General features: G+C 48.6%; 1 protein-coding gene across 5 annotated transcripts in view; it reads left to right on the forward strand.

The window, feature by feature from the left end:
- CFAP99 (cilia and flagella associated protein 99) overlaps nucleotides 1-27663 on the forward strand; it is a 96043-nt gene that overhangs the window by 58204 nt on the left and 10176 nt on the right. For 3 of the 5 annotated variants that reach the window (XM_074992361.1, XM_074992360.1, XM_074992363.1), the window contains 5 exons: nucleotides 2963-3051; nucleotides 4677-4881; nucleotides 6246-6387; nucleotides 18085-18236; nucleotides 22003-22208. In XM_074992361.1, coding sequence (XP_074848462.1) covers nucleotides 2963-3051; nucleotides 4677-4881; nucleotides 6246-6387; nucleotides 18085-18236; nucleotides 22003-22208 — 794 coding nt within the window. Of the gene's footprint in view, nucleotides 1-2962; nucleotides 3052-4676; nucleotides 4882-6245; nucleotides 6388-14399; nucleotides 15240-18084; nucleotides 18237-22002; nucleotides 22209-24807; nucleotides 24970-25566; nucleotides 25697-27663 lie in introns of those variants that run through there. The other 2 variants (XR_012645319.1, XM_074992362.1) reach the window with 2 other exon arrangements.

The following is a 27663-nucleotide window of genomic DNA, read 5'->3' on the forward strand; positions in this document are numbered from 1 at the left end:
GTACCTGGCTCACCCTGGCCATTCACAGACTGGACACCCGGATGTGGCCCACCATTCCCCTGGAGAAGCGGGTCACTATCACCCTCTGGAAGCTCACCACCCTGGACAGCTACTACTCTGTCAGCATCCACTTCAGTGTGCGGAAGTCCACTGTTGGGCCATCGTCATGCAGGTAAGACTGCAGGCCCTGTCTGGGGGGAGGTTCTGCCCAAGGGGTCCCTCAGGGAACAAGGGCAGGAGTGCAAGCGGGGGGAAGGAAGCCCCATCCCTTGAGGACTGTTCTGTCCCACCCTCACACAGCCCGGCTGCCAGGGAGGAAGCCTGCTGGGGGGTGCCTGGTGGGCTTGCGGGGAAGGGAAAAGGAGGGTGACAGTGAGTCCATGAGGGCCCAGAGCCTCCTTCTTCCCTCAGTTCCCGATGTGTGTGTTTGGTCTCTTCCTCTTACAGGTTATGACAGATAGCAATACCATCCTCCACCGAAGGGTCATCCACCTTGCAGACCTGAACATAGTCATTGCTGGATTCACTGCCCTTGGGTTCCCCAGCTACTTCAGAGTGAAAAAGGGGACACACATCCCCATCCATGCCCAGACCACAGCGCAGCCCAGTTCATCAACTGCAAGGGGTACTACTCCATTGTGTTGCAGGCCCCGCTCCACAACTGGGAACAGTTTCTCGATGTGTACGTCAGGTGGTCAGGCCAAGCACAAGATGCCTGTGTGTTCTGCAACTCCGGCCTGTACTGGAAGGTGGAGGCGGGCACCTACAACCTCCTGCCGGGAGCTGGCCTTTGAGGACATGCAGATGCTGCTCTGCATCGGGGGTGACATGGCTTACCCACTCATGCCCTGGCTCATGAGGGTGTACATTAGCCACCTGGACACAAACCAGGAACTCTTTAACATCCTTCTAAATTGGGCATGGAACCTGATTGACTGTGCCTTCAGCTGCTGCAAGGCATGTTTTAGGTATCTCCTGACCCAGCTGGACGGGGGGAGCACAATGTCCCGCAAGTTGTGGGGGATGTGCTGTGCCCTTCACAACCTTGAGGAAAGGCAGGGGGAGGCCTTCCTCCCAGGGTGGGGTTTGGATGGTGGCCATGGCTACAAGCAGCCGGGCGCAGATCCAATCCACCAAGCCCACTGGGATGAGGTGCAGATCTAGGAGGCCCTACAGGACAGCTTCTCCTGTGGCCCTCAATAATCCTCCCCAGGGCCCCCCCAGTGGGGGCCTCAAGCCCACAGCCCTATCCCATCCCCACCATGACCCCTTCCTTTGCCTACTCACCCCTTTCTGACCCCTTCCCAATAAAGAGGAATCTGGGGGTGGTGAACAAATAACATGCTCACTTAAAAAAAGATAAATGTTTATTTTTGCCCAATGTTTATTTTTAACACATTTACAATGTGCAAAGATATAACTATATACAGTGGGAGAGGGGCTTGGGATGAGGGCTGGGGGGCAACAGTCCAGGGAGTGGGTGCTGGCACTATGACTCTGTGGGAGAACAGGACCCCGAGCAGCATTGGCTGGGTCCCTGTTGGGGGTGGGTGGGGCCAGGAATACAGGGAGATACAAAAGTGGGGGGCTATAGTGGGGTGTGGTTCGGCAGAGGGAGAAGAGGGTCTGGGGGACAGGAATAGTGGGCACGGTGAGGGAGGCTGGGGAGCGGGGGCCCCAGTCATAGCCATTGCCCACTGCATCATCTGCAGCATGCCTTTCGGCAAGGCAGGGGGAGCAGGGGCAGCAGCAAGAATGGGAGTGGCAGCTGCAGTGCCTGGGCCAACAGGGTCTGCTACATGGTGGTGGCATCATCGAACTGGGCCATGAGTTGGTCCGAGGCCCACATCCACCACTCCCATTCCCACGCCTGCCCCTCCTTGTCAGCCCACAGATACTGCTCCAGGAGGTCAGTGAGCCTCCAGAGGGTAGCAGTACGGGCATGGAGGGGGTGCTGGCTCTCGCGCCGGTTCTGGGATTGGGCTGGCTGGCCCTGGAGTGGAGGTGGGGCTGGCCTGGCCCTCAGATGGTGCAGCTTGTAAGGAAGAGAAGGAGGGTCAGCGAGTCATTCCCTCACTAGCCCCTAAGGCCCTGCCCCTCATGCACTGTGAGCAGCAGCCACCACCACCCTGAGCCAAGGGATGGAATGGGCATGTCCCAGGAGCACAGGCATGCATGCCCTGCATGGTATGCTCTGCCACATGGGGACCGCGCGGTACCTGAGGGACCAGGCTGACCATTGCTGGCCACACACATCCCCCCTCTACTCAACAGGCTAGCAGCTAACAGGGGTGTCCAGCTACGGAGGTGACCGTACATGGTTGGTGAGTGGCCAGGTGCAGTCTGGCCCTCCCTGCTACCCCCCACCAACCCCATCTACATGCATGGGGTGTCACAGCATTGTCCATATGCTGTGAGCCGTACTCCTTGGTGGTGTGTCTTGGTTTGGGCTGATGCCTGTGTGGCTGGCCCACTTCCAGCAATGGCAGGAGCTGGCAACAAAACACTTTTTTTTTTTTTTTTTACAAAACTCTCTAGTGTAGACATAGCCAAGATGTTTCATGTTGGAAGCAGTGAACTATCATATCTCTATCCAAACTGAGTGGAATAATTTTTTTTCTGTTCAATGTTTCCATGTACATGAGTATGGAAGAGTTTAAAAAAATTAAAGTAAATGAACACATTATGTAGGAGCTGACTTGGCCCAAGAATAATTACAAATTTATAATCCACTTCAGAGACCTGGCTGATTGCTTAACAGCTTGAGTGGTTTATGAAGACCATGCAAATGCACTGTGAATGTCAGATTAATACTCTGAGCAAAATTTATACTTTATCTTGAAGGTGATCTAAAGTGATTGAATTACAGTGGATTGATTTATTTAACCCTTTAAATTGTTTTTGTAGTCCATTTTATCATTCACATTGCCAAATATAGTACATGCTTTCCTTTTCTTGACAGATTGACAATGTACCTATTAAATTAAATGCAGCAGCAATTTTAAGAGAAGGTGCCCTCTACCAGCGAAAAATGGAACAAGAACTCAACAGGTACCTTCTGTATATAATAGTTTCTGGCTCCTTTTTAAGCATCTCTTACTATAAAGAGCATATTAAAGGAGACTAAGTAAACTGCAATCAAACTAATGTGAAGAATCTGTTAAAAGGCAAACGAAAACTTGTATGATTAATAACGAGTAGACTGAACTAAAATTAGAGGCGACACTAGCATGACAAGGAATACGTTTATTTTATTGTAGACAGAGTGCAATGTGACTCTATTCTAATTGCAGAGGGGTAACCGTATTAGTCTGTAGCTTCACCAAAAGCAAGAAGTCCTGGAGCACCTTAAAGACTAACAGTTTTATTTATTAGGTAGTGAGCTTTCATGAGTAAGGCCCACTTCATCAGATCTTTTAAAAGATTCTTTATATTAGTCAGATCTGATGAAGTGGCGCTTACTCACAAAAGCTCTTTGCCTAATAAATAAATATGTTAGTCTTTAAGGTGTTACAGGGCTACTTATTCTATTCTAATTTATCATTTTAGCTAATGCCCACTTATTAAGCACCATGAATACTCACGTTTTATATACACATAAATAGATCACTGTGGTAAGTAGTTACACATATGCACATCCTCATGTGTACATACATATACATACAAAGAGATTACGTTCACACCTATTCAAGTACTTACCATATATTTCTTAAGGCAAACAAGTAAAATAATTCTTAGTATAACCTTTAGTGGAATTACATTTGAGATGAATATGGGTTATTGTACTGAGTTTTCTATGCAAATTACTTATTTATATAATACTCACTTGCTTCTATGACAGGACATAGTAGTAGTCCATTCACTTATTAACCACTGGGCCTGAGAGAGGAGAGAGTAAACACTTAATGGAGAGTGCAGGTTGTGTTATTTCACTAGAAATAAATAACATTATAACTAGTCATTTCAACAGAGACAAAATGCAGAATATTGTCAGCTTGGGTTAATATTATAAATGATCTGCCTGAGATAGAAAGGTTAGTGAAAACCCTCTTGAAGAGTCTGGTTTGCCACAGAAACTTCTAGAGGTGTACACAGCTAAGCTAAGCATTAAATTCAGACTTGTCAAATCTATCTAAAATGAGTGACCGCTTCACAATGCCCCCTCCTGCCCAGTGTTAACCAGAGCATAGCACAGCTCCAGGAACAAAGTTATCCCTGGCCCCGTCCACCCTGCAGAATATTTCCATAGGCCTGCCAGGACTTCCAGAGTTCACCCTGAGGGCAGACCCTCCCCAGCCACAAAATGTAGCAGTACTCACACAATCTCAGCCCTTCCTCTGGCTGGGAGCTGGCTCAACCTGCCCTGCCTCCATTCCCAAGCCAGGATACCACGCAGGCCAGCAAAGCCACCCACAAGTGGGGAGCTGAGCCTGGCTGGCAGACATCGTCCTCTTACTCTGTCTGGAGGATAGCACCTTCTTAATCATAGCACCTTCCTACCCTCAACCATAGAACCTTTGATGGTTGTCTGTGTTACTCACCCAGAAGGCCCACCAGGTGACTGCATTTTTCTCAAAGTTAGTTAAGAAGTGTTTCAGCTGAAAAGCAGAATTTGTTCATAGCCAAAATGTTCAAATATAGGAATTGAGCATTAAGCGTGTTCTTCTGCTTCCCAGAATTGAAAGTTTGTTACGAGGGGCCCGGGACCCGTCTGAATTCCTGGAATGGCAAAAACAGATGCGTGAAAAAGATTTGGAACAACAACTGGCTGAGATAGAGTGTAGGAGGCTACAAGGGAAACTGAGTCACGAGGAGGCAGTGTTAGCACGTCAGAATGTAATTCAGGAAAACAAGAAGAAAGCTGAACTAAAGAGAGAAGAGGTAAAACAAAGAATTGCTCAGACTTGCTTTGGGGATTGTATCAATAAACAGCTTGTTATAACAATGTACAGAAGAAGTTCATTCAAAGTAGTTCTATGTATTTAACTGGAGTCTGTAACTAATGCAAAAATCTTGTGCGTTAGTTTACATCTACAGAAGTTCTAGTGGATTGGAAAAAAAGTTTTACTTTAGTATTTGGATGGTTAATGTTTGTTTATTAAAGTGAGTAAAAAGAAAAGGAAGAAATATTACCCTCTTAGTCCATTGGCGTTGTGGATTTCCCATTCTCTGTAACTAAGAAGTGCAGACATCAAGAGATTCGAGACAATTGTTTTCAGTGGCCCCATTAGCAGAAGGTAACTGTGTTGTGGTGTTTGAATTGGAATCAAAGATGTCTGAGTTCACCTAACTTGCTCCATGCTCTTTGGGATATACAGAACTTCAGTAACAGGGAAACCTAGAGAGAATATTGTATAGACATGCACGCATATTTTATACTAAACAATTATTTCAGGAAATAAATTTTAAGTGCATACCCTTTGGGCTAATTATCTCTTCTCCTAAGTCAATGCAGATGATAGCTGAAAACATTACTTCTAAGTATTATAGAAATGTCATACAGCTTTTTATGGGCCTCTATTTCAGTTTAGTCCTGTATCAGGCTGGCCTGAGAATAAAACATGTCTACATGGTACACTCAGTAAAGTTAAGGAGAATCGGCGATTAAAGTTGGTATAAATGCTTTCATTCAGGAGTATCCTTATGTAGCCAGTGCAGGAGGTAACTGCTTCTGTACTCCAAGAAATAGTTGGGAACAAATTGTGGAGATGGTGCAAATGAACTTCCCCCATCCCCAGGGCTATCTGTATGGCCTTCTGAACATCCCCTCACTTTTGTGTCCCTTTCCAGGAGGCATAGAGTTTAATGCAACTGGAAAGTTACAACAAAGCCTGCAGAACTACTATAGGGGAATAACAAGAAATCTTGTGGCACGTTATAGACTAACAGATATTTTGGAGCATAAGCTTTCGTGGGCAAAGACGTGCTTCATCAGATGCATGAGTGGGTGCTGGTTTCAGAGGGGTATTTAAAGAATGGGATCCCAGAAAAAGGGAGGGCCAGAGCTCACAGGGTCTCTTCAGCAAGGTGGAAATGGCCCGAAAGAGTCGAAAACAAGTCAGATCAGACAGGGGAATAGGGGAATGAGGCTGAATGAGGACTGGAGTTTCCTTCCTGTCTCCATCCCTATATTCTAGTTACTTTTGGAGAGGCTGCAATCCTGTAAACCAGTTGTCCTTACCCTTTTTCAGTGGCTTGCAGCAATATCAGTGTATTTATTGATCTATTATCTGTTTGGGGTTTAGACAGCAGAACTGATGCGCCAATATGCAGAGAAACGTCTTCAGGAAGAGAAAGAAATGAGAGAACTGGTGGAGCAGGTGGTGGAGGGACATAAAAACGTGAAGCAAGCAAGAATGAAGCTCCAGAAGTATAAACGGCAAATAGGTATTTGTACAGTAAAACCCCAGCAGTTAATGACCAATTTCCAAGAACCATATTATCTTACTTAGAGTGGGCGGCAACTCTAACTTTTGTTAAAAAAGAGGAAGGCTATACAAGTATATGGTGCTCAGGTTCTTGAGACTCGTACTGAATCCCCAGTGTCCTGAAGAGAAGATTTATTGGACGTCTGAAAAATTTAAAGGAGACATAACTTATTACAGGCCATTTCTTAGCCAAGGAGAAGAATAAAGCAGCCATTGAGATAAGAGACAGTTCCTTCTCTCCATCAAAATAACCAGGGGTGAAAAAGCAGAGCAGTGATTAGAGAGAACAGACATCAATTCTCTAAAGCATGGGTGTCCAACCTTTTGGCTTGCCTGGGCCATATTGAGTGAAGAGGAATTGTCTTGGGCTGCATATAAAATATATAATATAGTTAATGTATATAAATCACATAAAAATGTTAAAAGTTTACGATCTTGTGGGGCCACATTACTAGCTGTCCAGGGCCGCGGGTTGGACACGCCTGCTCTAAAGGCATGTTGCAGTTTACCTTTTCAACTAGGGGACTTACGGCTGAGCATGAAGCTGGTCTCTGTCTCCATCCAAGGGTACGTGTGGTATTTATACCATTGTAGGACTGCACTATCACCTAGGAGTCATAGAATCATAGAACACTAGAACTGGAAGGGACCTCGAGAGGCCATCGAGTCCAGCCCCCTGCCCCAATGGCAGGACCAAGTACTATCTAAACCATCCCTGATAGACATCTATCTAACCTGTTCTTAAATATCTCCAGCGATGGAGATTCCATAACCTCCCTTGGCAATTTATTCCACTGTTTGACCGCCCTGACAGTTAGGAACTTTTTCCTAATGTCCAACCTAAACCTCCCTTGCTGCAGTTTAAGCCCGTTGCCTCTTGTTCTATCCTCAGAGGCCAAGAACAAGTTTTCTCCTTCCTCCTTATGACTCCCTTTTAGATACCTGAAAACTGCCATCATGTCTCCCCTCAATCTTCTCTTTTCCAAACTAAACAAGCCCAATTCTTTCAACCTTTTTTCATAGGTCACATTCTCTAGACCTTTAATCATTCTTGTCGCTCTTTTCTGGACCCTCTCTAGTTTCTCCACATCTTTTTTGAACTGCGGTGCCCAGAACTGGACACAATACTCCAGCTGAGGCCTAACCAGCGTACAGTAGAGCGGAAGAATGACTTCTCGTGTCTTGTGAGTTATAGAGTGCAGAAAACGAGTCTTCACGTACATACACAAGGTCTCTGCCTGGATAGCATCACATCTTTGTCATTCAGATTTTAATTCTTTCTTTTAGCTTCTGAGCAAGCTTCCTGCTGGTCCCTCACTGCCACCTGCTGTTCAGATGAGGAACCCTGGCCTGTGCCTCTTGTGAGTCAGCTGCCCAACTCCACTGGGCAAGGGCAACATGGACACTCCTCTCTGAGCTTGTTCACATTCCACTATCCTGCAGGTTAACGATAGGTACACGCCAGCTGTGAGTCTTCTGGGAGGCTCCTTGCATTCTTCCTTTGGCCTCTCTCAGTATTCACAGATTCACTGTTCCCAAAGGAACACTGTGCCCCCACTTACTGGATGCACCTCACATTACTCTGCTCTGCTTAGCACATAGCACTTGGGAAAATTTATGATGAACATTTGTATAAATATTCAACCAGTGCTTTTTTTATGCTGGTACTTGCTGGTCCTGAGTATTGGCACCTCAGCAGCTGTAGCCATGGGATTAGCTGGGAGGGGAGAGGGGAGGAGATGGGGAGGCAGCTGAATATTGGCTCCACTTTTTTTTTTACAAAAAAGGCACTGGATTCAAGTGATAGCAGATAGAAATATTGGAAACAAATGGTTGCGTGTAAAATAAAAGCACACATTTTAGAACCTCGACTTACTTAATTAGGTACTATCATGTCTTTATAGGGAAAAGCTTACTCAGAATCCCTCTAGCATATTACCACCAAGCTTTATCTATGCTCTTTTCTTTATGAGACAAGTCCTGCTGTTATCTTGCCTTCTCAGTAGAAAAGATCCATAAGTGTCTCTCTGTACCCCCAATTATCTGCCTTTTTACTCATGGAATCATAGGACTGGAAGGGACCTCAGGAGGTCATCAAGTCCCACTCCCTGCTTCAAGCAGGATCAACCTCAGCTAAGTCATCCCAGCCAGGACTTTGTCAATCTGGAACTTAAAAACCTCTAGGGATGGAGAATCCAGCATCTCTCTAGCCAACGCATTCCAGTGCTTCACCACCCTCTTGGTGAAGTAGTTTTTCCAAATATCCAACCTACTCCTTTCCTTCTGTAACTTCAGACCATTACTCCTTGTTCTGCCATCTGTCACCACTGTGAACAGTTTCTCTCCATCCTCTTTAGAGCTTCCCTTCAGCAAGTTGAAGGCTGCTATTAAATCACCCCTCAGTCTTCTCTTTTACAAACTAAACAAGCCCAAATCCCTCAGCCTCTCCTCATAGGTCATGTGCTCCAACCCCTTAGTAATTTTCATTGCACTCCACTGAACCTGCTCTAGCACATCCACATCTGTCTATACTGGGGGTCCCAAAACTGGATGCAGTACTCCAGATGTGACCTCACCAGTGCCGAATAGAGCGGAACAACAACCTCCCTAGATCTGCTTGAAATGTTCCTCCTAATACACCCCAATATGTCATTAGCCTTCTTGGCTATAAGGGTACACTGTTTACTCATATCCAGCCCTTCATCCACCATAATCCCTAGGTCCCTTTCCACTGTACTGCTGCTTAGCCAGTCGGTCCCCAGCATATAACAATGACTGGGATTCTTCCGTCCTAAGCATAGCACTCTACACTTCTCCTTGTTTAACTGCATCAGATTTATTTTGGCTCAATCTTCCAATTTATCCATGTCACTCTAGATCCTATCTCTACCCTCCAACGTACCTACCTCTCCCCCTTCCTTGGTGTCATCCGCAAACAGCAATCCAGTCCCACATCCAGGTCATTAATAAAGGTGCTGAACAACACCAGCCCCAGAACTGAGCCTTGGGGCACTCCACTTGAAACCAACCGCCATTCAGATATTGACCCACTGACAACTACCTGTTGGGCCCGACTGTCAAGCCATCTTACTATCCATCTCACAGTCCATGTATCAAAACCATACTTCCTTAACTTATGGGCAAGAATGTTGTGGGAGACTGTATCAAAAGTTTTGCTGAAGTCAAGGTATATCACATCCACTGACTTTCCCATGTACACAGAACCTGTTACCTCATCAGAGAAGCTAATCAGATTGATCAGGCAGGACCTGCCCTTGGTAAATCCATGTTGACTACTTTTGATCACTTTCCCCTCTTCCAAGTGCTCAAAATGGATTCCTTGAGGGTCCCCTCCATTATTTTCCCATGGACTGAGGTAAGGCTGACCAGTCTATAGTTCCCTGGATGGTCCTTCTTTCCTTTTTTAAAGATGGGCACTATTTGCCTTTTTCCAGTCATCTGGGATCTCTCCCAATCTTCAAGAGTCTTCAGAGATAATGACCAAAGCTCAGGAATGACATCTACCAATTCTCTCAGTACCCTTGGATGTATTAAATCCAGATCCATGGATTTGTGTATATCTAGTTTTTCTAAGTACCTCATAACTCGTTCCTTCCCCACCAAGGGCTGCCTTCCACCTTCCCAAACTGCATTGTCTAGCACAGTAGCGTGGGAACTGTTCTTGACTGTGAAGACTGAGGCAAAAAAAAGCATTCAGTACTTCATCTTTTCTTACATCATCCATCACTAGGTTACCTCTTTCATCCAATAACAGCCCCACACCTTCCCTGATAACCCTCTTATTGTTAACATGCCTGTAGAAACCCTTCTTGTTACCCTTCACATCCCTTGCCAGCTGCAGTTCCATTTGTGCTTTCACTTTCCTGATTACTACCCAGCATTTTCCAGCCATATATTTATATTCCTCTTTAGTCAACTGTCCATGTTTCCACTTCTTATATGCATCCTTTTTTAGTTTAAGCTGACCAAGGATTTCCCTGTTAAGCCCAGCTGATTACATACCATATTTGCGTTTCTTACTTATGCAGCTGTACGGTTTGTTCCTGTGCCGTCAGTAAGATTTCTTTAAAATACTACCAGTTTTCAACTCTTTTCCCCTTCATCTTCATTTCCCAAGGGATCCTGCCCATCAGTTCTCTCAGGAAGTCGAAGTGTGCTCCTTTGACATCAAGACTGTATCTTACTGCTCACCTTTCTTCCTTTTGTCAGATGCTGAAATCTGTCATCTCATATTCACTGCAGCCCAGGTTGCCACCCACTTCTATTTATCATACTAGTTCTTCCCTGTTTGTGAGCAGCAGGTCAAGTTGTGCACAGGCCCCTGGTTGGTTCCATCATCACTTGTACCAAGAAGTTATCCCCAACATTCTCCAAAAACTTCCTGGGTTGTCTGTGTGCTGCTGTATTGGTCTTCCAACAAACGTCTGGGTGATTAAAGTATCCCATGAAAACTAGTCCCTGTGATTTGGAAGCTTCTATTGCTGTCTGAAGAAATCCTCATCTACCTCATCTCCCTGATCTGGCGGTCTATAGCAGACACCAACTACAACATCACCTCTGTTGCTTCCCCCTCTGAGCTTAACCCAAACACACTCAACTGGCTTTTCTCCCTCTTTATACTGGAGCTCTGAGCAATCATACTGCTCTCTTACATAGAGCACAACTCCTCCTCCTTTTCTCCCCTGCCTGTCCTTCCTCAACAATTTATACCCTTCCATGGCTGTGCTCCAGTTATGCGAATCATCCCACCAAGTCTCCGTTATGCCAACCACCTCATACTTCTTTGACTGTGCCAGGGCCTCTAATTCTTCCTGTTTGTTTCCTAGGCTTCTTGCATTTGTGTACCTTAGAGAAGTGGCTGATTGGCCCACTCTCTCCTCTTCACCCAGGAATCCTGCTTTGTTGTTCCCTGCTCCTTCCCCACTTACCTCAGGGCTTGTGTCGCTGTCCCCCGACGAACCTAGTGTAAAGCCCTCTTCACTAGGTTTGCAAGCCTGCCCACAAACATGGTGAATCCCATCTCTTCCTAGCAATCCTTTTTCCTGAAACAAAATCCCATGGTCAAAGAAACCAGATACTTCTCTGCGACACAACCATGCATTTACTTGGGTGATTCAGCGATCCCTACCTGGGCCCCTTCCTTGCACAGGGAGGGTGGACAAGAACACTACCTGTACTTCATATTCCTTGAGCTTTCTTCCTAGGGTTACATAATCCGTAGTGATCTTGTCAAGGTCGCTCTTGGCTGTATCATTAGTTGTTACATAGAGAAGTAGGAAGGGGTAATAGTCTGCAGTCTTGATGATTTTTGGAAGAGACTCTGTAACATCCCGGATTCTAGCTTCCAGCAAGCAGCAGACTTGCTGGGATTCTAGGTCTGGGCAGCAGATGGATAATTTAGTCCCTCTTAGGAAGAAGTCCACGACCACCACCACCCATCTTCTTTTCTTAGTTGTAGAACCCCCATCTTAGGACTGCACATCCTATATCTTATAATCTGTGGGGTCTTCATAGAATCATAGAACACTAGGACCGGAAGGGGCCTCGAGGGGCCATCGAGTCCAGTCCCCTGCCCCAACGGCAGGACCGACCACTATTTACACCATCCCTCCTTTTGATCCATTCCCTGTGAGGTGTCTGCCCCACCTATCTCCACCATATCACCTGTGCAGAGAGGCTGAAAATGGTTGCTTAACTCCACTGGAATTGGAGAGACCTGAATTGGTTCTCTTCTCCTGAAGGTAACATGCTTCCAGTTCTCTTCGTGTTTTGAACATCCTGCTGTTCTTGCAGTACTAAATGATGTCTTTTATCCAGAAAGTCTTCACCTTCTCTGATGGACCTGAAGGTTGATATTTGTGCCTCAAGTCTTCTAACTTTCTCTTCCAAAATGGCAACCAGCTTGCACTTGGAACAAAAAATACTTTCTATTCTCCGGGAGGAAGAGAAACATGGCACATGACATGCAGGTCACAACAGCAAACTTCTCAGTAGACATGTCACCATCCATTTTTCCCCTTTCTTCAGAGAGTTCCCCTAGATGTTTCTAGTGCTGCCTTGAAGGGCACAAGAGAAACAAACCTGTAAGAAAGGGCCAACAGTTGTGGGCGGTCCCCTGCAAGGCAAACTCCCAGGCAAACTCCCTGTTAGCTGATTGTGTTTGCTGCTCACAGTGTTCACTCATGAACATGAACTCATACAGAATGCCCCCATGTGCATCTTTCTTGTCATTTTCATAATTAGCAGTGAGCTCAGACTGTGAAAGTGACAATACACACATGACCAACGAAAGAGAGAAGCATCTTTTCCCTCCCACCTGACAGCAGCATGTTATCACCTACTAGTGACCTTCCCTAATTCACAGTACGTCAAGAACATAATTTCTTAAATATTATCCATCCATACATTTTGTACTGTTTATCTGACTCTTGGTAGAGACTTCATATGCCACCCTTTGATAAACTTAATGCACATCTATCTGATGCAGGGGATTCCTGTAAAACTCTGTATGTCCTCTCTGCCCTCTGCCAGTTGGCACCAGGAAGTTACTACGTCACACTGAATAAGCCAATCTTTATCCTAGATAGTGAGCCTGGCAGTGAGCCATAATCCATAGCTTTCCAGAGTACATGCAGCTTGGGGGCAATGAATATCAGATGCTGTACATGATCTGTACTTTAAGTAAATGAAACTGCATTTTTCCACTTGAGCATCTCTTGAGTCTAAACTAGAAAAGAAATTACTATATACGAATTGTGTCAACTGTGATTATAAACAACTTTATATTTCAGTTCTCTGTGTGTAACTCACATGGAATCATAGATATTAGAGATGGAAAGTAATTAGTTTCAAATCATCCTTCCCACAAGGGAAGAGTTGTTACTCAAAGTATATTAACATCAGAATTAGTGTCATTATTCACACATGTATAAAAATTCATCTCCAGAGCTACGTCTACATGTGAAGCCTACATTGAAGTAGCCTATTTCGATGTGGCGACATCGAAATAGGCTATTTTGATGAATAACGTCTACACGTCCTCCACGGCTGGCAACGTCAATGTTTAACATCGACGTTGCGCAGCACCACATCGAATTAGGCGCAGTGAGGGAACGTCTACACGCCAAAGTAGCACACATCGAAATAGGGGTGCCAGGCACAGCTGCAGACAGGGTCACAGAGCAGGCTAGCGCTTCCGGGGCAACAGCTAGCCACTCCCTTAAAGGGCCCCTCCCAGACACACTCAGCCTGCACAGCACGCGGTCTGAGGAGCCATAGGCACACAGACCCCGGGCGACGCAGGCATGGACCCCCAGCAGCAGCAGCAGCAGCAGCCAGAGGTCCACCCAGCCGCCCCTGCAGGAGCAGGGCTCGACCTGCTCTATGCCATGCGGGAGGCAGCTGAGCACCTCCTTGCCACACAGGAGGAGGAGCGGCCCGCAGGGGAGGAGGACTCAACCCCCAACCCTGCAGCACCCCGACCCCACCCCCGCCTCACACGCCGGCGGCTGTGGAGCTACCCCACCAGCACCGACTGGTGGGAGCGGCTGGTGCTTGGGGAGTGGGATGACGACCGCTGGCTCAGGAACTTTAGAATAAGCCGGCAGACATTTATGGAGCTATGCCAGTGGCTCACCCCCACACTCAGGCACCAGGACACTGCCATGCGGCGTGCCCTCCCTGTGGAGAAACGGGTCGGCATCGCTGTCTGGAAGCTGGCAACTCCAGACAGCTACCGATCCGTGGGACAGCAGTTTGGCGTCGGCAAGGCCACCGTCGGGGCTGTCCTCATGGAGGTAAGAGGACCCACGGGGGGAGCGGGGGGAGGCAGCCCTGGCAGGGCAGGGGGGCCCGGGCAGGGCAGGGGAGGGCAGGGGGACCCTGGCAGGGGAGGGCCACACACACCCTGCTCACCCCTCATTGGAGCTCTCCCATGTGCTTCCCCTGCAGGTCGTGCGCGCCATCAATGCCATGCTCCTCCACAGGCTCGTGAGGCTGGGGGACCCGGATGCCACCATCACAGGCTTTGCCACCCTGGGCTTCCCCAATTGCTTCGGGGCTCTGGATGGGACTCACATCCCCATCCGCGCCCCAGTGCACAGTGGAGGGCGCTACATAAACCAGAAGGGCTACCACTCAGTGGTCCCTCCAGGCCTTGGTGGACAGCCGGGGCCGTTTCCAGGACATTTATGTGGGCTGGCCTGGCAGCACCCACGACGCCCGGGTTTTCCGGAACTCGGGCCTGTGCTGCTGGCTGGAGGCAGGGACCTACATCCCCCAGCGGGAGAGCCCTGTGGGGGACACCACCATGCCCCTGTGCATCATCGCAGATGCGGCATACCCCCTCCGGCCCTGGCTCATGCACCCGTACACGGGCCATCTCTCTGCCAGCGAGGAGCGCTTCAACCAGCGCCTGAACCACGCGCGCCAGGTGGTGGAGCGCTCATTTGGCTGCCTCAAAGGGCGCTGGAGATGTCTCCTCACCCGCCTGGATGCAGGCCCCACCAACATCCCCCAGATTGTGGGTGCGTGCAGCGCCCTACACAATCTGGTGGAGAGTAAGGGGGAGGCCTTTTTCAGTGCTGGGCTGTGGAGGCCGGCAGGGCCGACGTGCAGCCACCCGCTGCCCCCAGTCACCAGGTGGACCCCGAAGGGACCCGGGTCCGGGAGGCCCTGCGGGCCCACTTCGATGAGGCCGGGGGTGAACTCTGCCAGGCCCCCCACTGCGCGCCCCCCATCCTCCACAACACTCCCTGCCCCTACGCCCACACCACGGAGCACCCAACAGCACCCCCCACACATTTTTCCTGCACAAATAAAAACAGACACTTGTTTGTGAAATCAAACTGGTTTACTTTCAACTCTGTTCTATAACTAACTAATACAAACTATATACAGGAACTTCTAACTAACTTAAATATGAAAAGTGTACGTATATATTAACAAAAAGAACCAGGGATAACAAGGAAGGGGAGAACTATTTGCATGGGGGTGGGACTGGGCAAACGGGGGGCACAAATAAATAAATACCAACTATATACAAGGGGCGGGGGCACATCCTGGGCCCCACGCCCCTATAGTCCGGCACTGGGGGTGGGCGGCCGGAGCCCTGCCTCGGCCGCAGCCCTGTCCAGGGCTGGCTGGGGGCCGGGCGGACTGGCAGATACGTCCGGCGAGTGTCAGCTGGCCCCAGGTCTCCCTCGGCGGAACGGCCCTCGGTGGCGGGTGGCGGGGCGACGGCGGACGGCGCGGCGACGAGCAGAGCAGTGGGTGGCGCGGTGGGTGGAGCAGTCAGGGCAGGCGCAGCGGCGGCCGGCGCAGCATGGGGGGCCAGGTAGTCCGCTATGCGGTTGAATGTCTCCATGTAGTCCCCGCATGCCTCTTGGCCCCAGGCCAGCTCCCGCTCCTGGAGGTGGAGGCGGCGTTGCTCCACCCGCAGGCGCTGCTCCGCGACCTCCACCTGCCGGCGGTGGAGGGCCAGCAGCTGGGGGTCCGTCGCCGTCGGCTGGTGGTGGCGCGGGGTCCGCCGTCTTGCCCGCCGTGGGGCCGGTCGGTCCTCTGCCGAGGGGCTGGCCTGGAGCGATGGCCCCGGAGGGGATTCCGGGACCACTGAAGCCTCGCCGGCGCTCTCCAGTCCTTCCGATGGTGCAGCTGCGGAACACAGGAGGGGGGGAAGAAGAGTGGAGACAGGCGTTAGTGTGGGCCCTGAGCCATGGCCCTTGTCCCCCCACCCCTGTGCAGCAGGTTCCCCATCCCCGTCCCCATGAGATGCTGCTGTGATGGGGTTCAAGGGTCCCCCTGCACTGCACCCCGTCCCCCGGCGGGAGTGACTCTCACTTCACTCAGCAGGGTCTCTGACAGGAGAGGTTTCTTAGGCAACAGATGCCCAGTTTCTCCCAGCAGTGACAATACAGCAGTCAGAGACAGTCCTTCCAACCCGTCCTGGGGAGAAGACCCCGAGGGGTGCCCCTCTGGGGTGTAGCTTTCCCCCTCCTCAGGCTGGCTGCCTTCCAGCTCTCCCTTCCCCTAGCCTCTACCTGCGGCCCCCGATTCAAAGCCAGCTCAGCTCCTCCCTCCTCTTTGTCCAGGGCAGAGGTGTAACCTGCCAGTTGTAGCCCCAGGATCATCCTTAGCCACTGGGAGCTATTCAGCTGGTTGCTCATATCTAGCCTGAGACTCGCATTTGTACTCCCCCCACTCCATCACATGCTGCTGCTGCTGCGGCTCCTTCTGCTGCTGCTGCTGCGGGGTGTCCCACCCCCTCCTCCCAGGGGACCCTAGAGGTTCCGCTCCCCCCAGCCCTAGGGATGGGGCATGGCACTGTTGTGCTGGCGGGGGGGGCAGGGGCTGATGCATTCCTGTGAGGGACATGGCACTGCTGTCTTTGGGGCCATGACCATCTGGGCATGTGGAGGGCCCTGGCCACATATCTATTACCCCCGCCCCTCAACCCCGGGGGTGTACACCGGGGGGGTACATACCTGTAGGTCCACTCCCACGGTCGGGGGACACCCGGGGGGCGGACGCCTGGCTGCTGCTCCGGGATGGCAGGAGGATGTGCAGGCCAGTGTCAGTAGAGGAGGAGTCCCCCGCCTCCTCCTCCTCCTCCTCCTCCTGCTCCAGTGCCCCGGGGATGGGCTCCGGGGGGGCCCCCGGGGTGCGGGGCTTACCTCCGGGGCGGACTCCGGCTCCAGCGCCTGCTGGGGCTCCTCAGCCGAGGTATCAAGCGTGGCCAGAGGGGAGGAGGTGTGCCAGGGGCCCAGGATGTCCCTGAGCTCCCTGTAAAAGGGGCAAGTGACGGGGGCGGCCCCAGATCAGCTGGCCGCATCCCGGGCCCGGGCGTAACCCTGCCGCAGCTCCTTCACTTTACTGCGTACATGATCCGGAGTGCGGGCAGGGTGACCCCGGCCGGCCAGGCCCCCGTCCAGCCGAGCGAACGCATCCGCGTTACGCCTCTTGCTCCCCATTATCTGGAGCACCTCCTCCTCGCTCCAGAGCCCCAGCAGGTCACGAAGCTCAGCCTCCATCCAGGAGGGGCCCCGCTGCTGCTTCCCGGCCTGGCTGCCAGCCTTGGAGCACTGGCTGCCCTGGCTCCCCTTGGGGGGGGTCCCCTGGGGGCGCTGAGGGGGCTGCAGTGCGGCCATCACAGCTGGGGTGCGTGTCTGTGGCGCTCAGAGATGTGCAGGCTGGCCGCGTGTCTGGGCTGCCGCCTGCACGTTCTCTCAGCTTCCTGCACAGGAAGGGAGGGGGTGGGGACCTTTAAGGGGCCACTCCACGTGGCCACCATTGAGCTGAGGGGCTGGAGAGAGCATCTCTCAACCCCTCAGCTGATGGCCACCATGGAGGACCCCGCAATTTCGATGTTGCAGGACGCGCAATGACTACACGGTCCCTACTTCGATGTTGAACGTCGAAGTAGGGCGCTATTCCCATCCCCTCATGGGGTTAGCGGCTTCGATGTCTCGCCGCCTAATGTCGATGTTAACATCGAAATAGCGCCCAACACGTGTAGCCGTGACGGGCACTGTTTCGAAGTTAGTGCCGCTACTTCGAAGTAGCGTGCACGTGTAGACACGGCTCAGATGTCTTGCAGCATTGGACATACAACTAACATAGCTTATTTATTTTCTTTCAGTTCAGGAAGTGTCTGAAGAGAGCCGAGAGCTTCTTCGTCAAGCTTTGGAAGAAGAGGAGGAGAAACTTAGGAAAAGATATGAATTGATTCAACAGATAAGAGCCATAGAAGCTCTGCCATTCTTTAGGAATAAGTTTATTGACTTAACCCAGGTAGGCTCATAATTAAAAATAGCTGTTTTAGAGGAATTTGCACATTTCACACAGACATGGGAATTATACTGCATACAAAAATATTGCATAACTGGATACAAGCAATTATTGATGATCCCAAGACATGAAGCCTGGATTGAAAAATGAAATCTGAACCTGAATTTCCTCAGAGGTAATAAAACGAAAGTTTTATAAGAGAAAATGCTATGAACACAAATGAATTCTGAACCCCCTTGAAGTCAAAGGGAGTTTTGCCATTAAGTCTAGTGAAGCCAGGATTATAGCCCATAGCATGTCTCTTTAAGAGATTGCCAAGTAGAGCTCCTAGATTTTATCTACTTTCACAGTAACAATTTAGTCAATACTGCAGCTCTCATGTCCACACATAGATTTTGGAATGATACAGGGATGTTCATATCACTGTAGTGATTACGCTGACCCTGAGGAAGGCTATGCCTCCCATGTTGTGTGTCTGCACTGCCATATTGTCATTCTGGACAGGAAATAAAACAATCACAATTGCATTTGTTAAATTAATCCTCCCAGTGCAATTCCATAATGCTCCCACCTACCCTTCAGTGACAGCCTTAGCCATTGGCTCTGCCACCTCTCAAGCCCGCCACATATTGCCTATATACAGGTCTCAAAAGCACCTAATGCAAAACTTGATTGGTCTTGCCCAAGACCTGGTCTTCCTCATTTACTCCATCCCCATGTACCCAGAGCAGCATTGCAAACCAACAAGATAAAGCAAAATAAAAGTAGAGTAGCAATTGTAAACTGTCACAACTGCTCTTTGCATTTTTCCTTTCTTGCATGGGAATTCAGCTCAAAAACAAAAGGAAAAAAATCTCTAATGGTTAGTCAGCAGAAACCAATTGAACTGCCATTCTTCTTTCCATGAGAAGGCATGCCTGGGCAGCAGTACATATGCTTCCTTAACAATATCTCCTGAACTCCTGAGATCTAAAAGATCTGAGTCATTAATAGCATGATACCGCTCACCATCTCTTCAGATCCCCAGACACCTCTACCATCTCACATCACCATACTCACCAAAATCCACATATGGTCTTGCTTGGCATCTTAGAGGGAAACACAAAAGAATGAAACTAGTATCAGCCACAACAACATTAGAACAGAAAAAACAGAGACACACACACCCCCACCACCACCACACACACAAAAAAGCCTGGAAAAATCATAGAAAGGCAACTTCCTCCTTCTTGGAGCACAACCAGCCAAAAGTACAAGCCACACATATCTTCAACCCTGATCTTCACAAAGCATATACAGACCTTTATGCAAGATGCAGCTATTTAAACCAGTGGACAATGGAACAAGCTAAAACAGTGAACAATTAAAATACACATATGTCCCAGAGGTTATACATCCATATCATGAGGCTGTGGGAAAGAATAATCCACAAGCTCTCCAGTGCCCATAGGGAAAACTGTGAATTCACGCACTTTGAACATACTCCCTTGTGTGCTCACCCTGACACTTGCACTAATATGACTGAACCAGTCTGAGTAATAGTGGTACAATTGCACAGTTCTTTAATATAATCAGGGCTTGGAATTACAGATCTTTCTCAATCACATAAGCCCTGTCTACACTTAGTAAAAACTTCGAAATGGCCCTGCTAATGGCCAGATCGAAAAATACTAATGAGGCACTGAAATGCATATTCAACGCCTCATTAGCATGCCGGCAGCTGCAGCATTTCAAAATTGTCGCGTTTCGCTACCAGATGGCTCATCTACACCAGGGTACTTTTCGAAAGGACCCCACCAACTTTGAAATCCCCTTATTCCTATGAGGGGTATCATGCTAGTAATGACTCAGATCTTTTAGATCTCAGGAGTTCAAGAGCTCATAGGAATAAGGAGATTTCGAAGTTGGCAGGGTCCTTTTGAAAAGGATCCCAGTGTAGATGAGCCGCATGGCAGCGAAACGCAGCAATTTTGAAGTGCCGCAGCCACTGGCATGCTAATGTGGCACTGAATATGCATTTCAGCACCTCATTACTATTCTTTGATCTGGCCATTAGCATGGCCATTTCGAAGTTTTTACTAAGTGTAGACATAGCCATAAACTGCCATGGAACAATGCTCAGTGTCTGGTTCATTAAAATGAAATGGTTGGGAATTCCAGTATTTTCTTATTTATAGGCCTTCATTTCATTGCCATTTTTGCAGTCAGTTTCCCCACCTACAGCTGCCATGGGATTCCCATTTGTACCCAAGGCAAAATTTAGCTTTAAATATGGTTTTCTGTCCAACTGATTCCTGAGATGAGAACACAACACACTTGAAGTCATACTTGAAATACTTATTGCAAATCAAGCCAAAGGGAAGCCCCTGCTAAGTTTAAGTTTGCTAGAAGTGAAAACTCTCAGATTTTCATTATAACTTCTTAGTAATACTTTAGATGTATCTCCAATTTGCGTTCGTACATTTTACTTGCTTTTCCTGCATTTCTTTTGTAAAAATACACTTTCAAGCCAAATGAAATAGAACCCGAGACCATAAAATTCTCACTTCCTTAATCTCTGATGTACCCAGCTATCCACTTGGTGGCACTCCAGTTACATGAACAGTAGTGCTATCTCCTTTGCAGGAAAGGGAGCACCTGATCCACCCAGAGTTTATGAAACTCAGTCATCACATTGGGCTACTGAACAAATCCTCTTCCAAAAAAGGACATTGCTCAGTCTTCCTACCAAGTTCACATACTGCCACCAGAATCTCCATCCTGTACACATGCATTTTTCCCTTCATGCATGACACCTTTGCAACAATGCACTGACTGCATCAAACAGTAAATGAAGGAACAGCTCAAGGATGTGAATTGTGAGATATGAATATTAAAATGCATCAGAATAAATAAAAATAATAGATGGCTGTGAAACTGATCCAGTATTGGAAAGGAAACTACTCAGAAACCCACTGTTTTTGTGTCTGCCCTCTGTTGACAGAATGGCTGACTGGAAGCTCTGCAAACAGGGCTGCCCAGTGAACCAGAAGCCCGCTCTGTCAACAGAAGTGTCTACGCTGCACTTCTGTTGACAGAAGTGTTATTCCTCAAATTTTGTAGGGATAACACTCTCAAGACAAATGCAGGGTTCTGTCAGGACTCTTTGGACAGAACATGCGTATATATGCTCACTGAGTTATGTCAACAGAATGTCCCTTCTGTCGACAAAACTCTCTAGTTTAGACACAGCCCAAGGGTCTAATCTTGACAATGCAGAGCGCTGTTAACTCCTATTAGCCTCAGCAGGAAATGGAGGTGCTGAACATTTTCAAAAGATCTTGCCCATAATCTGCAACTAGACTTCTCTTTCACACAAGTGACAAAGCAGATACTAGCAAACAAATGCTCTCAGTACTTACTTCCCTTCTGGTTTTACAGACAGCTTTCTAAATTTAAAATGATGCTGTTAACTTTTAAACTTCTTATATTCAACCTGGTTGTTGTGTTACATGGAGTTATTTCTGGCCAGATAAAATTGGCCTTTTATATTTGTGGTGACCTCAGTTTGTTTCCTTGTTGATACTTCCATGAAAAGTTTTAATGCCACATCTAAGCCTCATGTACTATCATAAAGCTCTGGAAATTATTTCTGTATCACAGAAAGTAGCTTGTAATTGGGTAAGGAAAAATCCTGCTTAATTGAAGTCAAAATTTCCATCAATGTCATTCTGAGCTGAAACATGATCAAAATATTCTCTTTCTACTCACTGGGTTTGTATTTCTGTAGACTGCTGGCCATGGCTTAAATGGTGAAATGTCAATAGTGGAACTACGTGAACGCCTAACTTTATTGAAAGAAGCACAGAAAAAGACAGAGGAAGAAAAGAGACACCAGATAATACATGAAAAACAAGCCAAGGAACAGCTTCTTCTTGACAAGCTGGAGCAGATTTCTCTATTCAGAGCAGCACTTGGAAGAGCAGCTGCATTGAAGTCAGTTTAAAATAGCATAGAGATTTTTAGACTATTTATTTCTAATATCTTGTTTTTGCAGGAATGAAAGATTTGGAGTGAAGCCCTGACTTGATTTAATAGGAATTCTGCCACTGACTTCAATGTGGGCAGGATTTCAGTCTTTCTCTCTTGCTGTTCAAATTAATTTACAAATCTACTCAATTTGAATTTAAAGTTGTAAAGTATCATTAGCATATTGGTACAGTCTCTTTATTGTGAATAGGTTCAGAGCACCAAATATTCAGACCCCAAATCATGTATCTGGAACAGCAGCTTTATCTCTGCATCACTCACTTTCTAGTTAATCAATTCCATATCATTAGAATCATCCTAGATAACCAACTAAAGCAGGTTCTCATTTTCATCTAACCAATACACTAACCTCACAATATCCTTCCTTAAGTCTTATTCACTATGTAGAGAGACTAGTCTAAATATCTTAGTTAAATACATTTTATGGATATATATCTGTTCATGATCCACCTCAGTTACTTTTAGCATGGAGCTAGATCAAGGAGAAACATCTTTTGGGTTTTGTTTGTTATTTTAGCCCCTTCTATATTTATATTGAGTACCTGGTTGTTATGTATCACAGGCTCACAGTCTTAAAATATAAGTATGGCTATACTGGGTCAGACCAAGGGTCCATCTAGCTCAGTATCCTGTCTTCCAGCAGTGGCCAGTACCTGATGCCCCAAAGGGAGTGAACAGAACAGGTAATCATCAAGTGATCCCTCTGTTTTCATCCATTTCCAGCTTCTGAAAAACAGAGGAGAGGACCACTACTCCAACTCACCCTGGCTAATACCCAAGACCTATCGTCCTTGAACTTATTTTGTTCTTATAGTTTGGGTCTTTCCACCATTTCTTGGCAAAGAGTACCACAGGTTGACCATGAAGAAATAATTTCTTTTGTTTATTTTAAATGTGCTGCCTATAAATTTCATTGGGTAAGCTTCTTGTGTTATGCTAGTGAAGATGTAAATAACATTTCCTCATTCAATTTTTCCACACCATTTATGATTTTCTAGACCTCTGAAATAGTCTCCCCGTTAGTTATTTTTTGCAAGCTAAAAAAATGCCAGTCTTTTTAATGTCTTCTCATATGGAAGCTGTTCCTTACCCACAATCATTTGTGTTGTCCATTCTGTACATTTTCCAAATCTAATATACCTGTTTTTAGATGGGCAGACCAGATCTGCATGCAGTATTCAAGATATGGGCCTACCATGGCTTTATATAGAGGCAATATAGGAATCCCTTGAGGCATGCGAGGGTTGCATTCCACACAACCATCGTGTACCTTGAATTTTGCATAAGTCAGGGAGGACTTGGGGGGCATGGGTTGGGGCCCTGTGAGGGGGCAGGAGGTTTAAGCCTCAGGTGGGTTAGGGCTGCAGGGGGAGTGGGCGGATGCTGTTGAGCCAGGGCATGCAGGGGGTTGGATTTTGGCAGGGTGGGGATTGAGCCCAGCCAGGGGGTTGGAGCTGGGGCTGCAGAGGTCGTAAATACGGGGGTTGAAGCTGAAGCCCTGCACACGTGCATGCTGGGAATTGGGATCCCAGGGAAAAGGCTGAAGCCAGAGCCCTGAATGCCAGGGAATGTGAGCTGGGGCCATGGGGACTTGAGCAGGGGGAACTGAACAGGGTGAACCATGGCTGGGGGTGGGGTTAGCTGGGGAGGTAGAGCGTCATGCACCTGCAGCAGCTGACAGCTGGAGCCCCAATGCATGCTGGCAGCTGGGAGCCCAGCACATGCCATGGGGAGTGACCTGGGGTTGGGGGGGCGGGTTGAGCCGGGTGGAGGGGGAACTGAATGGGGGTGAACAGGGGCAGGGGTGGGTTGAGCTGGCAGGGGCATTAGAGCCCCTTCATGCACCAATGATGGCTGACAGATGGAGAAGCACGTGGTGGGGGGTGAGCTGGGGCCATAGGGAGGAGGAGTTGAGCTGGGCGGGGGGGAATGGGGGTGCACCAGGGCAGGGTGATTGAGCGAGGGGGGTTGGAGCCACACACAGCATGCTGAGAGCTGGAGCCCTATGTGGAGGTTGAAGCTGAAGCTCCGTGCATGGGGGGGGGGGTGAGCGGGGCTGCAGGGAGAGGGGGGTTGAGCTGGGTGGGGCATTGGTTGAACGGGGTGCACTGGGGCAGGGTGCTTGAGTGGGGGTGGGGGGTATGGAGCTCTGCCTGCACTGAGTGAGCTGGGGCTACATGGGTGTTGGGGCCCAGGCATGCGGGGGGGGTGGGGGGTTGGAGCTGGGTCCACGGGGTGGAGAGGAGCCCCATGCATGCAGCTGGAGACCCCACTGGGGGAGGTGAGCCAGGGCACATGGCAGGGTGAGCTGGGGCAAGGGGGTGGGAAAGTTGGGGGGGCTGAGCCAGCAGGGGGTTTAACGGGGGTGAGCCATCACAGTTGCTCTGGGAAGCAGGGAGAAGGGGCTCTTAGACTGCCTTGCTGGCCACCGCTATGGGAAGCTAGGCAAGCAGAGAGCCCCGCAGCTTCACATTGTGCGAAACTAGCATTAAAGCGGATTTTACTGTATGATCTTTTCTGTCTTATTCTCTATTCCTTTTCTAAGGATTCCTAATGCAGTAGTGCCTCGAGTTACGCGAGGGTGGTGTTCCCACACACCCTGGCGTAACTCAAATTTCACCTAAGTCAGGGGGTGGCTGTTTTCCCCAGCAGAACGCACGTTCTGCAGCCAGTGAGCAGCAGGAGCACCTGGAGCTCCTTTTGAAAGGTATGTCTTGGGCTGTGGGGGCAATTGGGGAGGGTTAAGCCTGACGGTGGGTTGGGGCCCTGAGAAGGGACAGGGGGGTTAAGCCTGGGCTGGGTAAGAGGGGAGCTGGAGCCACGCGCAGGGGGTGTGGGTGGTTGAACAGGGGGCTTGTTGAGTTAGAGCTAGAGCTAGACGCTGGGGTGTTGAGCCAGCTGCAAGGGGGTTAAACCGGGGGGTGGGGGTGGGTTTGAGACGCAGCCATTTGTGGAGGGGTCGTGAACCTGAGCCGTGCCGTGGTGGTGAGTCGGCGGGGGGCCGGGGGGTTGAACTGGGGCTGGGGGATTCAGCCAGAGCCTGAGCCAGTGGCAGGGTTGGGGGCGAGACGGAGCCATGCTGTGGTGATGAGCTGGTGTGGGAGGGGAGTTGAGCAGGGGGGTGAGTGTGTTGAGCTTGAGCCGTGTGTGAGGGGGAGTGAGCCAGAACAGTGGGGGGGTGAGCCACAGCTGTGTGCAGGTGGTGAGTGGGGCTGGGGTTGAACCACAGCTTTGGGGAGCAGGATTTTGAGTTGTGCTTAACTCGCGTTAATGCGCATTTTGAGGGTTTACTGTATTTGGTTAGCTTTCTAGATTGCCACCGGACATTGAGCAGATGTTTTCAGAGAACTATCCACAATGCTTCCAAGATTGCGTGCATGGAAACAGCTATTTTAGACCCCATCATTCTTTTATGTGTTATTGGGATTATAAATGTACGTGTTCCTTTTGTTTTCTACATGCATTACTTTTCATTTATCAACACCAAATTCTATTTGCCCTTATGTTACCCAATCATTCAGTTTTGTGAAATCTCTTTGTAATTCTTTGCCATCAGCTTTGAACTTAACTCTTTTGAGTAAATTTGTATCATCTGCAAATTTTGCCAACTCACTGTTTACCCTTTTTCCAAGATCATTTATGAGTAAGTTGAACAGCACTGGTCCAAATGCAGATCCCTGGAGCACACCACTGTTTATTCCTACTCCTTTTTTCCAGTCGTTAAGTGGCGTACCCAGAAGTCTGTTAATAATCATGTAACAATTTTTCAAACAGTTGAATGACAAGCCTTTTGTAATCTGTCACCTGCCTCCCTCTGCGTATAAATAAACTCCCTGCCCCCAAAGGCAAAGCTGGGAGCAGCATAAGCTCTATTGCAGTTATGATCTACCTCTGGGGCTAGGACATGTACTTTAAGCACATCTACAGTACAAAATTCAGACGTTCAAATTTTAGGGGAGCTACAGACCCTCCACCCTCATAAATAGTCCCTTGGCAAGATATGACAAGGCTAGGTGGGTATTTCTTCTAAGGCAGGGGTGGGGAACCCTCCAGCTTGTGGTCTGGTTCCAGACCACATCTTATCTGGATCTTGACCTTGGGGCTCCCCTCCCCACCATCTGGCCCTTGGTGGGATAGGGGGTGTGGAGCTCTGAACCTCATGGGCTGGATTAAGCAAGCCAGGGCGGGATCCGGCTCAGAGGCTCTGCCATTGCTGCTCCACGCCATTCCCTCAGCCAGGAAAAGGCAGGGTGGGAAGAAGCAGCAGATACAGTGCTTCCCAGAGGCTTTAGCCTGATGGTGTTATTGGTCAGAATTTTGGCCAATCAGCACAGCATAGGGTGGTGCCTGTGAGTGGCACTGTGAGGGTGCACAGCTATGTGTGTCCAGGGGCGCTGCAAGATAAGCTGCACCCCCCTAGACTACTTATGTACCCTGCCTTCTGCCCAAACCCCACCCCTTTCCTGCACCCTTCCTCCCCTTCTGATTCCCCCCACACTCCAAACCATCCTGCACCCTTCCTCCCACCTATATCCCACATCCCCAGCCCACTCCTTCCCACATCACCCATTGCCAGCCTGCTCCTGCACCCTCCCTCCCACCCAGAGCCGACATATACTGAACCCTCATTCCCTTGCACACCAGACCCAGAGCCTAGAAGGGTACACAAAATGTATTAGCTCTGGCCTGACTTTGGGCCTGGTGTGTGTGTGGCATGAAGGGAGCATCTCCTTCTTCGTTTGTTTTTCAGTCAGGGACCAAATCAATGAGGGTTTGGTTTTGCTTGGTTTTTTAATTTTTGCTTCTCCCTTGTGGCCCTTCACTGATTTGTTTATGGATGAGTGGACCCTGTTCTAAGATCACAGAGATACTGCAATGTAAAGGATTTTACACAGTCATCAATGACCTTGTTGTTCCAACAGGAAACTTTCTTCGTAGGAATTTCTTGATTTATGGGATGGGGATCTGCTAAGCTTCCTGTTTTGTCTTCACTGAAGATGGTGTCAAGATTAATCTTTAAAAAAAGCTAAATAACTGGCCATAGAAAGGGTAGAGGTTTGTTTTTTTCAAAATACTTCTGGGTCAGAGTTTTTGCTGTATAAATACATATTATTCAATATGTATTTGCAATAAATAGCATCTTGCTGCTGAATTCCAGCTGTTCATAGTCAAGTTTTCACTAGACATGCAAACAGCAGGAGGGTAATCGACAATGGACTTTGATTACACAGTTTCACAGTGGTTTTTTGCTGATAGGCAAACTGCTGTTATAAATGACAGTAACTTTCCTGCAACAGTTAGGTATGTATTACTTTAATTATTTTAGCAGGGAGCCAGAATTTGTTCATCTAAGTGTCTTGCATCATTGTGTGGTAGCAGTCAACCTCACAGCCTGATACGC

Source organism: Carettochelys insculpta, chromosome 4, assembly GCF_033958435.1.
Source record: "Carettochelys insculpta isolate YL-2023 chromosome 4, ASM3395843v1, whole genome shotgun sequence".
NCBI lineage: Eukaryota > Metazoa > Chordata > Testudines > Carettochelyidae > Carettochelys > Carettochelys insculpta.